Source organism: Apaloderma vittatum, unplaced genomic scaffold, assembly GCF_000703405.1.
Source record: "Apaloderma vittatum isolate BGI_N311 unplaced genomic scaffold, ASM70340v1 scaffold26140, whole genome shotgun sequence".
Taxonomy (NCBI): domain Eukaryota; kingdom Metazoa; phylum Chordata; class Aves; order Trogoniformes; family Trogonidae; genus Apaloderma; species Apaloderma vittatum.
Window position 1 is genome coordinate 8,983 of NW_009693263.1, and position 13,478 is coordinate 22,460.

The 13,478-nt window shown below is 41.0% G+C and overlaps 1 protein-coding gene across 1 annotated transcript in view; it reads left to right on the top strand.

Moving 5' to 3' along the window:
* AKR1A1 (aldo-keto reductase family 1, member A1 (aldehyde reductase)) overlaps positions 1–12,030 on the top strand; it is a 17,574-nt gene extending 5,544 nt beyond the window's left edge. The window contains 6 exon segments of the mRNA XM_009878482.1: positions 1,655–1,806; positions 4,408–4,603; positions 5,198–5,397; positions 6,896–6,968; positions 7,993–8,079; positions 11,780–12,030. Coding sequence (XP_009876784.1) covers positions 1,655–1,806; positions 4,408–4,603; positions 5,198–5,397; positions 6,896–6,968; positions 7,993–8,079; positions 11,780–11,845 — 774 coding nt within the window. The 3' untranslated portion in view covers positions 11,846–12,030.
* The last annotated feature ends 1,448 nt before the right edge of the window (positions 12,031–13,478 follow it).

The following is a 13,478-nucleotide window of genomic DNA, read 5'->3' on the forward strand; positions in this document are numbered from 1 at the left end:
GCTGACTGTGTGTTGTATCAAAATTTACAACTGTGACCTGAGAGTAGACTGTAAAGTTAACATTTGTGGCTTTTCCTCCTAGTCTGTCTCAGCTCCAATTAATCAGCACCAAGCATGAAGGAGGGCTTTCTCTCCTCTTGCAACCTTCGTGGCTGTCAGGAGAAAAGATTGTCAGGAATATTTACATAGAAGCTACAGAAAATGCCTTTTTAAAAAAAAAATAAAAATCCCTGCTTGCCCCTTTGCCCCTCGGAAAATATCCCAACCTGGGTGTTCAAAAATTGGAAGTTCTCAGAATCAGTCATTATAAAGTATTTGCCATGATTTGTATGAAAAGTTACTCTATTTTGCCAGCCTGGAATAGTGTGTAATGCCACAGCAAATTCAGTGACTGTGGTGTGGTTTTTTTTTAATAAATAAAATATGGGTGAATAAATACGTACCTTTTCTTTTTTCTTTTTCTTTTTTTTTTTTAACAATGATTGCATTTGAAGGTTTGATAACTCTGCCTCTAGGGCCTGCACCTGAGAGTCTGTGACCTAAATATAATGCAACGTGACAGACATTCCTATGGACGACCTGAGGTGGAATTTTAAATTCATCCCCTTTTTCTTGCTGGCCCAGGGGGCCAGAAGGATTAAGTGTACAGCCTCAGAGGCTCTGGAAAGTTCTCATGTTCCTGCTTTTCTGCTGCTCTTGCCTTGGCTTTAGGGCAATCTCTTTGTTATGTGATTAGCTTGAGAGAGGCTGTTTTCAGCTTGCCCCAGGGATTCCTTCCTACTAAATATGGTAACTAATGTAGGGAGGCCTAGGATTCTCTTAGCCAGCTAGTATCAACTGAATAACTTAAAACTAGAATTTTTAAAACATCTTTCTCTTTGAACGCAGCAGCCATATATAAAATGCAGAAATAACTCAGTGGTTGAAGGAAACGAGGGAATTAATCATTCCAGCTTTTACAAAGTATAGACTTGAGTGAAATTCCGTCACACGTGAGCTAGTGAGAAGTGCCCTCTGATGGTGTTCTGTGCTTCAGCTTGCCAAATACGATCTCCCTTTTGCATTTTATACTTCCTAGTTAACCAACTCTTTGTTTAATTTCTGGGTTGTATGCTTCCAATACAAGGTACAGGGTGCTCAGTTCTTAGCGTGTTCCTTCCAGAACCTAGAAAGTCAAGTGCAGAAGTTTGGGGAAACGTCTGTTTATTTTCCCACAGTCTTTCCATGGGAAGCATCCTTGGTTTATAACATGTGATGAGTATAGTAGGTTAGCTGGTTGTGCCTAGAATATGTGAATTGTTAAACAGAAAATACAAAATTTACATGTGAATAAACTGAGTAATCTTCTGGCCACATCACGCTTAGTACTGGCTTTAACTCTTGAACTGGGAAGTTTGGAAAAGTCTGTGTGGAGAGGATTGTTTTGTTTTTCAGAACTTCTAATAAATTGCAAAGTATTTGGTATACTTTGCCAATGTGTGTATTTCTCTCACTCTTCTCTGTCCAGTATATTTCTGAAAGGTTTAATTCGTAGGTTCCATTTTAAATAATAAAACCTAAATTGTTCTCTTTGTTTAAAAGCTACTCGGGGAATTGCTGCAATTCTCTTTCTGAACTTGTTCCAGTAAATTATGCTCTCCTCCCTTTTTTAAAGATTATTAAAAGGGAGGACCTGTTTGTAACATCAAAGCTCTGGAATACCAAGCACCACCCAGAAGACGTAGAGCCAGCACTAAGGAAAACACTTGGAGATTTGAAACTGGATTACCTGGACCTGTACCTCATGCACTGGCCTCATGCCTTTGAGTAAGTTCTGTGTGGAAAGGGCACAGAAAGCAGAACCCCCAGTTTTATGTAAGCAGCTGGTGCTATGTCCTGAGGACCTTCTTTCTGAATTGTGAATTTCTTTCTGTGTATTCTGCCTGCAAGATGTTTTTCAGTGTGGCTGGTAGTGTAGTCCTATGGACTGTCATATAGATACTCTTTTCTACCCATAACCTGTACACATTCTCACATTTAGACAATTCATTCACAGAAACAATTGTTCAAATTATTATCCTTCTTTGAATTTCAATTGAGTGGGAATTTGTTTACTGTTACATTTGTAGCATGTCTGTAAGCATACGTTAGAGGAAAATTCTAGTTTCGTATGGAAGGAAGCATTGTCAGTAGAAAAAGGAAAACTGTTCTTGTTATTTAGCACTAATGAGGCTGGAAAAATGAGTATTAAGTCTTCAATTAAAACCTTTCAGCAATTACTTAAATTTTTTAATAGTGAGAACAGCTAGGTAATGAAGTTAGGATCACTAATCTTCCGAGAGTTTGGCATCGGTGCCAAAGTTAGGTAACTGAAAGTAGCCTGACTGGGAAAAATTAATAAAGCTTTATTGGACAGGTTTCTATATTGACATGTACCATCTTACAGTAGCTGAGGATTTGGCTTGCTATGAGGTAATATCTTTGGGTTTTAAATATATTAGAAGTTTAAAATAGTCTCGTGTCTTCATTTAGGCACTGGGGAAATGTGGTGGCTATTCTTGGTTCTGCCATTGACCTACATGATAACCTTGAGGAAATCCTGTCGCTGCTTTGTGCCTTAGTTTTACTTATCTGTAAAATGGGAATTAAGTGCTTCGCAAAGACGACATCAGGGGTGGCCAAGCACATGCGGTGTCATGGTGATATCTGTATGAGGAAGAAGAAGTGAAAATAATTTCTTAAGACACGTAATTCTACGGTTTGAGGAAATATGAGACAAGAAAGTTCTCCAGTTAAATCCTAAAGACACTTCTACAATCCTATCAGAAGCAGAGCTCCTTGCTTTATTTTCATGTAGATGTGGAAGCAGTTCTGCCCCTCACCCCTACAATCAGTAAAAAGGCAGGATGGGAATAAATCTCCTGACCATCTGTTTGCCTGGGGACTTCACTCAGAAACAGAAACCTGTCAGTTTAAGGGGCTTCTGTCTGTGCTGCAAATTTAAGAACATTTTTTTCCCCTTCTAGTCCTATGAACTGAATTATACAGAGCATACAACACTAATGATAAAAGGAAAGACATTCAAGGTATAAATATATTCCTCAACAGAACAGAATGAGGAAGTGTTTTCAACTAGAGCTGGTTTGGAGGAAGAACTGTTAAAAATTCCCCCTGTTGTGAAACAGGTTTGTCTTCCAGTTGATTGAAAAAAAATGTTAAACATTGCTTTGATAGTAAAACATAACACAAATAATGATGTATATTTAGATATTACTAATATTTAAATGTACTTGATGTTGTGGAAACCGTTGACAAAACTGACATTCTAATAATGCAGTTCTATGTTTTCTCGTTGGAAGCTGTTCACTCTACACAGTTTTCCGTTAGCACTACTTCAGCTATTTCAGTGTGTGATACCTGTAATGCCTACTGTGTTGGGAGGCTGAGCAAATGCATGATATTTACACAGAAATTAAAACAGGCTTCCTCATGAAAATCACAGTGCCTCTAGGTCTTGAAAACTAATCTCTCACTTAATATCTCACTTCAACTCTTGACGTAGGAGGCTGCTTTTCTGAATTACATAAGGCTTTCAGAGTTATTTTTGGTTCTAGATTTATCAATGACAGGAAGAACTACCTCCCCTTGTCCCCAGCTGCTGCCATTTCTCAGATGGCTCACTGAGCTGGCTGAGTCCTGCAGTGGTTCGGAAGCTGCGCTCTTCTGGTGGGATTGCTGGGACCTCTCCAAGCACGGACTGGTCAGAGACCAATCACAGCCCTTTGGCAGTGCAGTGGTGTCACCTGGCATAACCAGATTCTTTCTGTGTGTTTGGGGTTTTTTAAGTTTCATTTTATTTTCTCAATGGGGTGGTATCAGTAACTGGAAGCACACTCAACCTATGAGCAACATGTACATGTTAAGACTTCTGTGAGAATCGGCGCTTGCATTGAGTACTGACGCTGCTGCAGAATCCAGAGGGTTTGAATACAGTCTCTGCTAGACAGCTCTTAAACCAAAACCGCTTTGGTAGCAGCTTCAAAGAGATTATGAAGAATACCAGTCCTCTCTCAAAACCAAATGGGAAAAACAAAGCCTCCCTCTGAGCTGCTGCTCTCTAAAGGAGCTGGTTTGTTAGGATCAACATGTGCAAATAGTTGCTGCTGTGTATACAGTAGCTCATCGCTTCTCTGTGGTTACTACTGTTGTAGGTAAGTAGTTCAAAGTAATGTATATCAAGTTTAAAAAGGAAAGTCTGTAAGTGAAGTAATTACTTACAGGTTAAGTCTGTGTAATGGAATTCAACAGACAAATCTGCCCAGTTTGTATTCTACCCTCCAAACTCTGTTCAAGGAAAGTTTTAGTGAAGAACTAACATAATTTAAATAATCTAGTATATGAACTTACACTTTACCTTTGATGCTGCAGGAGGGGGGATAATCTCTTCCCAAAGAATCCTGATAACACGATGCGCTATGATTATACCGATTACAAGGATACCTGGAAGGCTATGGAGAAGCTGGTAGAAAAAGGTCTTGTGAAAGCCATTGGGCTGTCGAACTTCAACAGTCGTCAGATCGATGATGTGCTAAGTGTGGCTACTGTCAAACCAGCTGTGCTCCAGGTAAGAAGAAGAAAGGAGAAGGCAAGTACCTTGGCTGTTGGTCTGTAAGAGTGAAGAATTTGTGTTTAGCACAAGGGGTACAGCTTCTTATGTACAGGGAAGGATACAGCCAGTTTTGCAAGCGTAGGCACACAGGAGTGGTTTTTCCAGGCAGATTAATTTGTTGGGAAGGAGGCCGCTTTCTGTGTTCTGTGGCCGTTTATGTCTGCTTAGCTGAACAGGTCTGCAGAAGAGTTTGTCTTTCCTGTGAACAGTTCAATCTGTAAGAAAGAAAGATTTTGAGGGAGTAACTTGAAACCCTTCTGTAGGGAGCTTCCTTGCTTGTGGGATGATCTGTTTGCTACATAGGGAAAGTCCAGCACTTTAAACTTAGGCAGCCTGTTCTCCTTTTGCTTTAAACTTAACCTACTGAACACTTTTTCATTCTCGTGAGGACAGCTTACCTAACTTCAGCCTTATCCTCATCAGGTTTTTGAGAATCTGGAATGACCTACCGTGATGTGTTTTGTTCTGCTGTGCTTCAGAGTTCCTGTTTGCTTAGAGTTTTGTCTTGATATCTGTTTCCTAGCCACTTATTCTAGGTCATTTTAATAGGTAGAATGTCATCCTTACCTCGCTCAGAATGAGCTGAGAGCTCACTGCCAAAAACGAGGACTGGTCGTCACTGCCTACAGTCCCCTTGGTTCTCCCGATCGCATGTGGAAACATCCAGATGAGCCTGTGCTTCTAGAAGAGCCTGGGATCAAAAAACTGGCAGAAAAATACAGCAAGTCGCCTGCACAGATCATCCTCAGGTACAGAACACTTGTGAAAGGGAGTGTCATCTGGGACCCAGCCTTAAATAAAGCAAAACATGGAAGCCAGAAGAAAACTGCTTAAAGTGTGTGTTCTTCTGCATTGGTGGGGAGTTAAGATTGAAGGCGGTGGAGAAGCACGCACGAACTCCGAGATGGTGGAAAATGGAATTCACTTTATTGCAGGCAGACACACTTATTTATACTTCTTAGCAAGAATCACTATTTATGGATTACAAACAAGAGACCAGACTATGCAGCCAGGGTTGGTACCAGCTCAGCTCGTGTACTTCTCCAATCACATTCTTATCACACAGGAAGAACAGACTTTCCCAGGTCTACTTTGATCATACTCTCCCATTCACTCCCAGGCACATCTTGTGTACAAGAAGCCTCTTATCTGTTCATTCTCACGGACAAACTCCCAACATGAGCGATATTCAGCTGGTCAGGGTCTCTTTTCATAATTAGCAAGCAAGAGTTATGTACTTGTTTAGAAAAGAGCTCAAGGATGAAAGTCTTAATTCTACAACGCAGTACTGCCAGCACAGCTAACTGTAAAGTGTATCCACAGAAGGCGGTGCCAAAAGCAAAGTCCATTTGGTGCTTGTTTTACAGAGTTGGTATGGCTGGTCCTGCCTTAGAGTTGGGGAGATAGACTAGGATCAAGATGGTGTATTCAGGGCCTGGATCCGTGTCTGGGACAGCTCACTACCTTTTCTGCTGTGCAATTGCAGTAGGACAATTTAGGCAGTAGTGTACCAGGTTGGACTACTGCCTGCTTGAATCTGCACATGGTCGGTAGCTTGAACACTTGAGCTCTTACTACTGTACTCAGACGGGCTCCCGGGAAGAGGGGCTGAGGAAGGGACCTTCCTTCACACTGCAGAACCATTTGCTGTTTTGGTTTTGTATAGCAAAAGTCAGCTGCTGGATACTGGAAAACAAGATGATTGAGTGGTATCCAGAATATGACCAGCACCTTGTGAAGCAAAATTGGATTTATATCTTCTTTTTTTTTTTTTTTCTTTGGTCTGGCTCTATATCTATCGATATGACTAGTACAGTCTTGGGCAGCAGCAAGTTATGCTGCCAGCTGAACTCGTTGAAGCTTTTGTGCTCAAACTACTAGACAGACACTTGAGGGATCTGTGTTTTCTTGTAGTTCTCAGTGGTTGTCATGTTAGAACTTGCATAAAATACTGAAGTACATTTTTTTCCGTTTCTTGAGTTTCTATCTTAAAGCACTTTAAACTTGTTTGCTTGTCCATGAACGTCTTCCTCTCGCTGATTAGTCCAGTAGCTACTGTTTTGCTCGAGCTTGGACATACTAGGTTCCAATACAGAACAGTGCTGTGTCAGCCCTGTTTGATTGTTTTTATTTCACACAGAAACGTAAGCGGCATCTCTAATGCCACAGATTATTATTAAACCAAAATAAATATCGTGGTTCTTGGGCTGCACGCACAGAAAATCTTTCTCCTCTTCCTCTTAACAGATGGCAAGTGCAGCGTAAGGTGATTGCCATTCCCAAGAGTGTCACTCCTGCTCGCATTCAGCAGAATCTCCAAGTAAGTTTAAGTGGAGGAAAGGAGTTTCAGCAATGCCCTTTCGTGTGATGAATGTGCTGTCCTACTGCTTGCAGAACAACAAGCTGAGGCACTTGATTTGTGCTTATTCATCAATGTATGTGCATGCGTGGAAGGGACGGTAAAGATTTCTAGAAGACATATTCAATATGTTTTAAACAACTGACTGTGAGTGTGTGTGCACATGCACAGCCTTGTCATCAAAAGGTTAAAGAATGCGCTTTGTAGAAGTGAAATGAAAAATCTTTATTGAAATCTAAGATACAAAACCAGGGGACTCTTCTAATGATGTTCACTGGTTCCTATAAATAACAGTTGCTTTACCCTGCAAGTGAGGGCTGGTGACTATTTCTGCAGCAGCCTGTCATTCTAATGATGCTGAAGTAATAAAATGAGTGTGACTCACTTCTGCTCTGAAGCAGAAATAGTTCACTTCAGAAATTATTTGAAAACTCTAACTTCCAGTAATTTGGAAGGGAAGTCTCTAAATCATCCCCTGTGATCTTTTTTTTCAGCCCTTACACATACAGATGGGCTGGTTACATGTTTTTAAGTCAGGACTCGTTTCTCTAACTGTTACTCCCATGAAAACTTGAGTTCTGTCATGTAGTATGCTGCTAGAAATACAAAAAAAACTCCAGTGAACCCTACAGTTACTTGAGGTTTTGAAGGTACAGAAGAAATGTAACTACAGCTTAATAAATTATTCTGATCTTGTGTGTGTGCATGTGTGCATTTGCCTCAGTTACAATTGTGTTGTTGCACTCTCATCTGAAATTAAACAGAGCAATGTCTCAGATCGCTGCTGCAGTTCTGTTCTGTCTTGGATTTTTAGAAGTGGATCCTTTTATGCCTTTAAGTCAGCTCATGGATCTCTGGCGAAATGCACAGCACAAGAGGATGGTTGTGAGGTGGAAAGGAAACATAACCAAGAGGCAAAACTTGACATCAATTAAACATGAAAAATCTATGGTTATTGAATAAAACCTCTTGCTTTTGTTCTCAGGTGTTTGATTTCAGCCTCACAGAAGAGGAGATGAACTACATTGGAAGCCTGAATAAAAACTGGCGTTACATTGTGCCAATGATTACGGTAAATTTCTCATGTTTCTGTTAGTTTTCATTATGTGCATGTGGCCATAACTTGGGGGTTTTGCAGCTTGCTTTCTTTTGCTGTCCCCACCAAGACTACTTATGCATAAGAACACTACATCTTTTTAGGGTAGCTAAGATGAAAGAATTTTCCAAAAACTAGGTACGAGAGGTAACCTTTTGAAAACTTTTCTCCTCTGTTTTGGCCACTGATGACTCTCTTGAGTTCTTATTACTGACCTGTCCATGGGCCTTTATGCCAGACTCCCATTTTCCGTCAGATTTCACCAAACTCCTGCTGATCTGTTGTTCTCATGTATGAGCAAGCTAAGGTCCATGTCGTTCCTGCAGAAGTACTCCTTGTTCCAGCTGTCCCCATCTACGTTATGCCACAAACCTCTAAGATCAGTGAAGGTCCAGGGTGCTTTTAGTTCTCCACATTCAGCATGGAAGTCACATGAGGGAATTTATCTGCTCCCCTCCTCTGGACGGTTCCCACCTTCAGCATCTGTTATAACGACCTTCCTCCAATGTAAGGAGTTTGGTTTAGGCTGTTGTATTTTTCTTCCCGAATCCATTAGCTGCAGCATCTTTTAGCATCAGTAGTTTACTCCATCCCATGAAACCTTTCCTCGCATGCGATCAGATGCCAGTCTGTTTTTAGAAAAGCCAATATCGTGTAAGTGTTGAAGTCCTCTTGGTCTTTCTTTTCTTAATTAAAGGCCCTAACCTTGTTTCTTTCCCCTCACTGGGACAGGGAAGGGGGAGGGATGCGAAAAATCAATGCCTTGTCATCTCCTGTCTTTATAGTGTTCCTCATTTCTTAATGTCCTGCTTCTGACTGTACAACAGAGAGCTGGTGCGTCACTGACCAACATCAGGCAACTGTGCTATAATGAGTCTAAAGTGATTTATCCCTTCTCTATCACAGACTACACTGCATGGATACAGGAGGTTTCTGTGCAAATTTGGAAGCTGTTAAACATAGCCTTGTCCCTCCAGCAGTTTCTCTGCCTGCCAGTTCTTCAGTAGTCAGCGGCTACCAGCTATAGAAAGTCTTTGGAGAAAGTTTTCTCGAAGGTTTATCATTGAGATACTTAAGAACCTTGAGAGTTTCTCAGTGACTAGTCTTGAGTTAGAGAAGTTGTGAATGTCGGTGAATGACTGTCTCGTAATGAGAGTAGATACTTGTTACAGCTTTCACTGCTTGTCGTGCTGGAGCTTAGGGGAGCGTCAAGGCCATGCTTTTAACTGTAGGGATGCTTCAGTACGTTTGTGTAACTATCAACCTTCACATCCTTGCAAACAGAATTATCTTTTGTGTTTATGGATCAGGAGCTTGCACATCAAACAGCAAGCTTAGCTGCTGATTTGTGTCAGTGTGGTAGTGAGACGCACACCTGCTGCTGGCAGTACGTTTCTTTCAAGTGTTTTGCTACTCGTGCTGCAAACAAAGTTGTTTTGTTAATGGAACTGCAAAATCCATTAGAATGTAGCCTGGCTTGGATGAGCTGAGGATAATTCATGTGCTTTTGTTACCTGGGAGACCTGATCAGATCACAGTGATTCATAAAGGAGAGATGAAATACAGTTCAAAGGGATAGCCTGTCCAAAGAGAAAAAAACTGAATGTGCTGCAGCTGGGCTTCAAAGATATTGCCATATTGTCAGATAACAAGACAGGAAGAGGCATGATGAGGAGAATTAAACCAGAACTCTGTAGCTGTAAGATCTCTCGCTGAACCTTTTGTCTCCTGCCCATCCCTTCTGGGCTTATTGGAAAGAATTTTCATCAACTGCGATTTAAAATTCCTGTCTAACCTTTCATGCCTATCTCCTCTATGAATCCTAACTTACAGTGTCTGGATTTCAAAGTGTGACATGGCAGCGATATCAGAGCTCCTATCATAACTGACAAGACAGTTCTTCCTTGCTTTACTTCATTGATTTATATAACCTGAAGTGCTTACAGTTGCTACTCTTCTCCACATTGTGTTTGGTTTAAAGCCAGAGGAGAGGCTATGACATGGCATGTCAACCATTTAAGTTGCTTTATACTTTCGCAGTTCATTGTCTGGATAATGCTTGGAAATTACCCTGCACCAGCCTAAAATCCAAACTTTTGGAAACACGTAATTGACCAAAGTATATACCTAAGAGAAACCTGAGTGATCAGCAAGCCAGGAGTGGAGGAGTGATGGTTTTGTACACATTATGATCTATCTACTGTTGATAGTTAGCTACCATTGACCCTGCAGTGTGTTCATTGCTGATTTTACCCCCCTCCTCCTCCTCTCAAATTCCTGGGGCAGACTGCAATCAGCTACGTGAAACTTTGCTTCTGGCAGCTGCTGTCTTGGCATGCTGTGAACGCTTACCTGAAGAGGTGTTCTGTGTAGTGAAATATGCAGGAGGAAAAAATTGGAGGGAAAAATGAGAAATATGAATTCTACTAACATGAGGAAGTTGTTGGCTCTCAAAAGAATATGAGGAAATCTGAAGATACTGTGATACTTTTTTTCCCCCAGTTTTAAGGATTGTCATCAGTTGACAGCTTTATTTCAGCTGCATTTTATTTTAATCTGAGCATCAGTCAAATGCTAAACCGTAACATCTTAGTTTTCTGCTCTGTAGTGCCCCCAAGTGCCTAATTTCACACTTCAGTGGTCACTGTAAACAATTCATTACTAGCGATTCCAGCTGTTGCTCCGAAATGCAGGTTTTATGCTGAGAGCTAATAGAGGGACTTGCTCGTGTCTACTTGGCTTGAAAGTCCTTGTGATCCCGTAGAGTTCTGAGTGATCTCTAACATCACATTTATATATATTAAAAAATCAGTGATTTCTCTAACATAACTTTTGTTCTATCATTAGTTGCTTAATTTAAGTTTTAGCTGAACGATGCTAGCCTGTCACCCTGGGAGGTGTGTATCTGTTCACCAGCACTACACCTAAATTTCCCCAAATGTTACAGATGAGGTTTTAGCTTAGGTCCACAGAAGTTGGAGGTGTTACAACGGACTTAGTGCAACTAGAAATGCAACTTGTGCATCTGAATGCTTAGAGGTGGGATGTAGGAACTGAGGCTTCTGCATGGCCATGTCTGCTTTTGGGCTGGCCTGAACCTCTATTTCATTATCTGCCAGTGTTGGTTTCCATATTCCCATTTTACAGCTGGTCTTCCATAGAAATGTTCTTAAACTGAAAGTGCTATGAAGGAGTTTGGTTACATTACTAATGCTTCAGTATATGACCCTGAACAAGTTATTCAATGTGTTTGATCTTATCCATCTGTAAAACTGGCAGCCCAGCAATTCTTGATCATGGAAACATGGGGAAAAGCTCCAGCTCCAGTAAAGTGTTTTGAAGTGAGCATGTTTCAACACTTGCTCAATAACAGCTACACGGCAAAAGGCTTTTAACTATTCTTAATCTAATTCTTCAAGCCTCAGCAGCTTGAAAGACTCTTGCTCTAGGCTACAGAAATCTATCTCCTTTTTCTTTTTGATTTTTTTTTTTAAATTTTTCTTTCAAGAAGTGCTAAGAAGACTCAGGTATAGAAGGAACAGCTCTTGTTTAATCTGAAAAAGATGCTCCCACATGTTTGGGATATGAAGATTTGGAAATCTAAACCATGTAGAATTTGAAACTGAGAGTAAGAATGGATTTTTCTCTTTCTGACTTGAGTCTGTTTACTTCACAGGTGGATGGAAAGCTAGTAGCAAGAGATGCTGGACACCCCCATTACCCCTTCAATGACCCCTATTAACTACTAGAAGATAAGGTGTTAGAGTAACATACTCCTCTGCGTGCCCCTCCACAAAATAATTGTCGCCACACTTTGTCAAAAAACCCGTCCAAATAAAACGTTCCTGCTTCTAATTGACCTGATTTCTGGAGATACTGTCAAAGTTTGTGGATTTATTGCAGTGACTGGAAGCTTCGTCCTGGAAGCATCAAATCTTCTAGGCATTAGGTAAAGAGTGGAGAGTCTAAATCAAGTTCTAATCTTGTCATTATCAGGCTAGGGCAATACTTTGGGTTTACTCCCTGTGAAACAGTTTTGAAAGCTTTAGTTATTACCATGAGGGGGGAAAAAAGAGGGTGAAAGCAAGAAGGCATTTTAAGATTAACCAGCTGCTGAGCCATCGACTTTAATATCTTTGTTTTTTCACAGAGCATATAGTGAAATGTGCTACAGTTGGCCATTAACCGTTCATTAAACCCAAATAACCAGTCATGCCCAGTGCTTTTTATCTACTTTAGACTACTTGTGGGACTTCGAATTCTCTGTTTTCTTCTAATTTTCCTGTAGATTTGAGAAGAATAAATGCATGTCCTGGAGCAGGCCTTCAGGGCAATCCTCTCTGTTGCTTGTCACATGAAAAGGTTTCAGCTCTCACGTATCTCTGATCTGATTGTGGTATCACAAAACCTCAATGACTTTTTAGCCAGTAGAACAACATCCCGCTCTTCCAGTAAAGTTGCCCAGTGGATCTTTACGAAGGATGTCCAGTTTGAGTTCTGGAAGGTCCCTAAATTACTTCTTGACAGTAAGAGCAAAGACCAGTCAGAGGGCCTCTTCCATTTTTATATTGTGTTTTTGACTGCTGCCTGGGTAGATGCTTGGGAGAGCTGGTGCTGTCTCCTCTCCTACTGTTGACCTGCTGGTGACACCAAGCAAGTCACTTGCTTTTCATGTGCCTCCCTTCCCCACTTACCGCCTTTCTGTGTTATTCCTCGGGCAAGAACTAATTTACTGAGTGCTGATACACTGTTGTGCAGGACAGGAAGTCTAGCTCTAACAACTGCGGGGGTTTTTTTGTTTCAATCTCTTAATGAATTGTCCAGCCATCTGAGTACGACGGGCAGGAGGTGTCAGTACTGGCCAGTGCTCTGATGGTGATACCTGATGTGGCCTTAGCAGTGTTCACACTGTCCTTTGGTTCTCTCTACCTGTAAAAGAAGATTAATGCTTGTTCGTCTTAGTGCAGACAGGATAGCAAGGCAGGGTTTCTAAAGGCCTCTTGGATTTAAAACAAAGGAACTCTTTCAGATCTGTTGATGCCGTTCAGAGACAGTCATAGGCACGACTCCTTGCTTGCTGCTGGATAAAGAAAGCTTAACTGACTGTAAGTGACATGAGTAATACTTGCTTTTTATTCTTCCTATAGCAATAACAAACATAATATTAGAAGAATAATCCTTGATCCTTTTAGTTTTGATATCCTCATTTACAGTAGGCCTATAGTAAAACTATATATAAATTCAGGCATAATGCCTTCTCAAGTATTTCCTGCCCTGGGCCTCGCAGCGTGCAGCTGAACTGGAACAAACCTGTTTATCGCCTTTTGTGATTCTTATGTGAAATGTGAAGAACCTCCCTGGTAAAATGTTTCTAA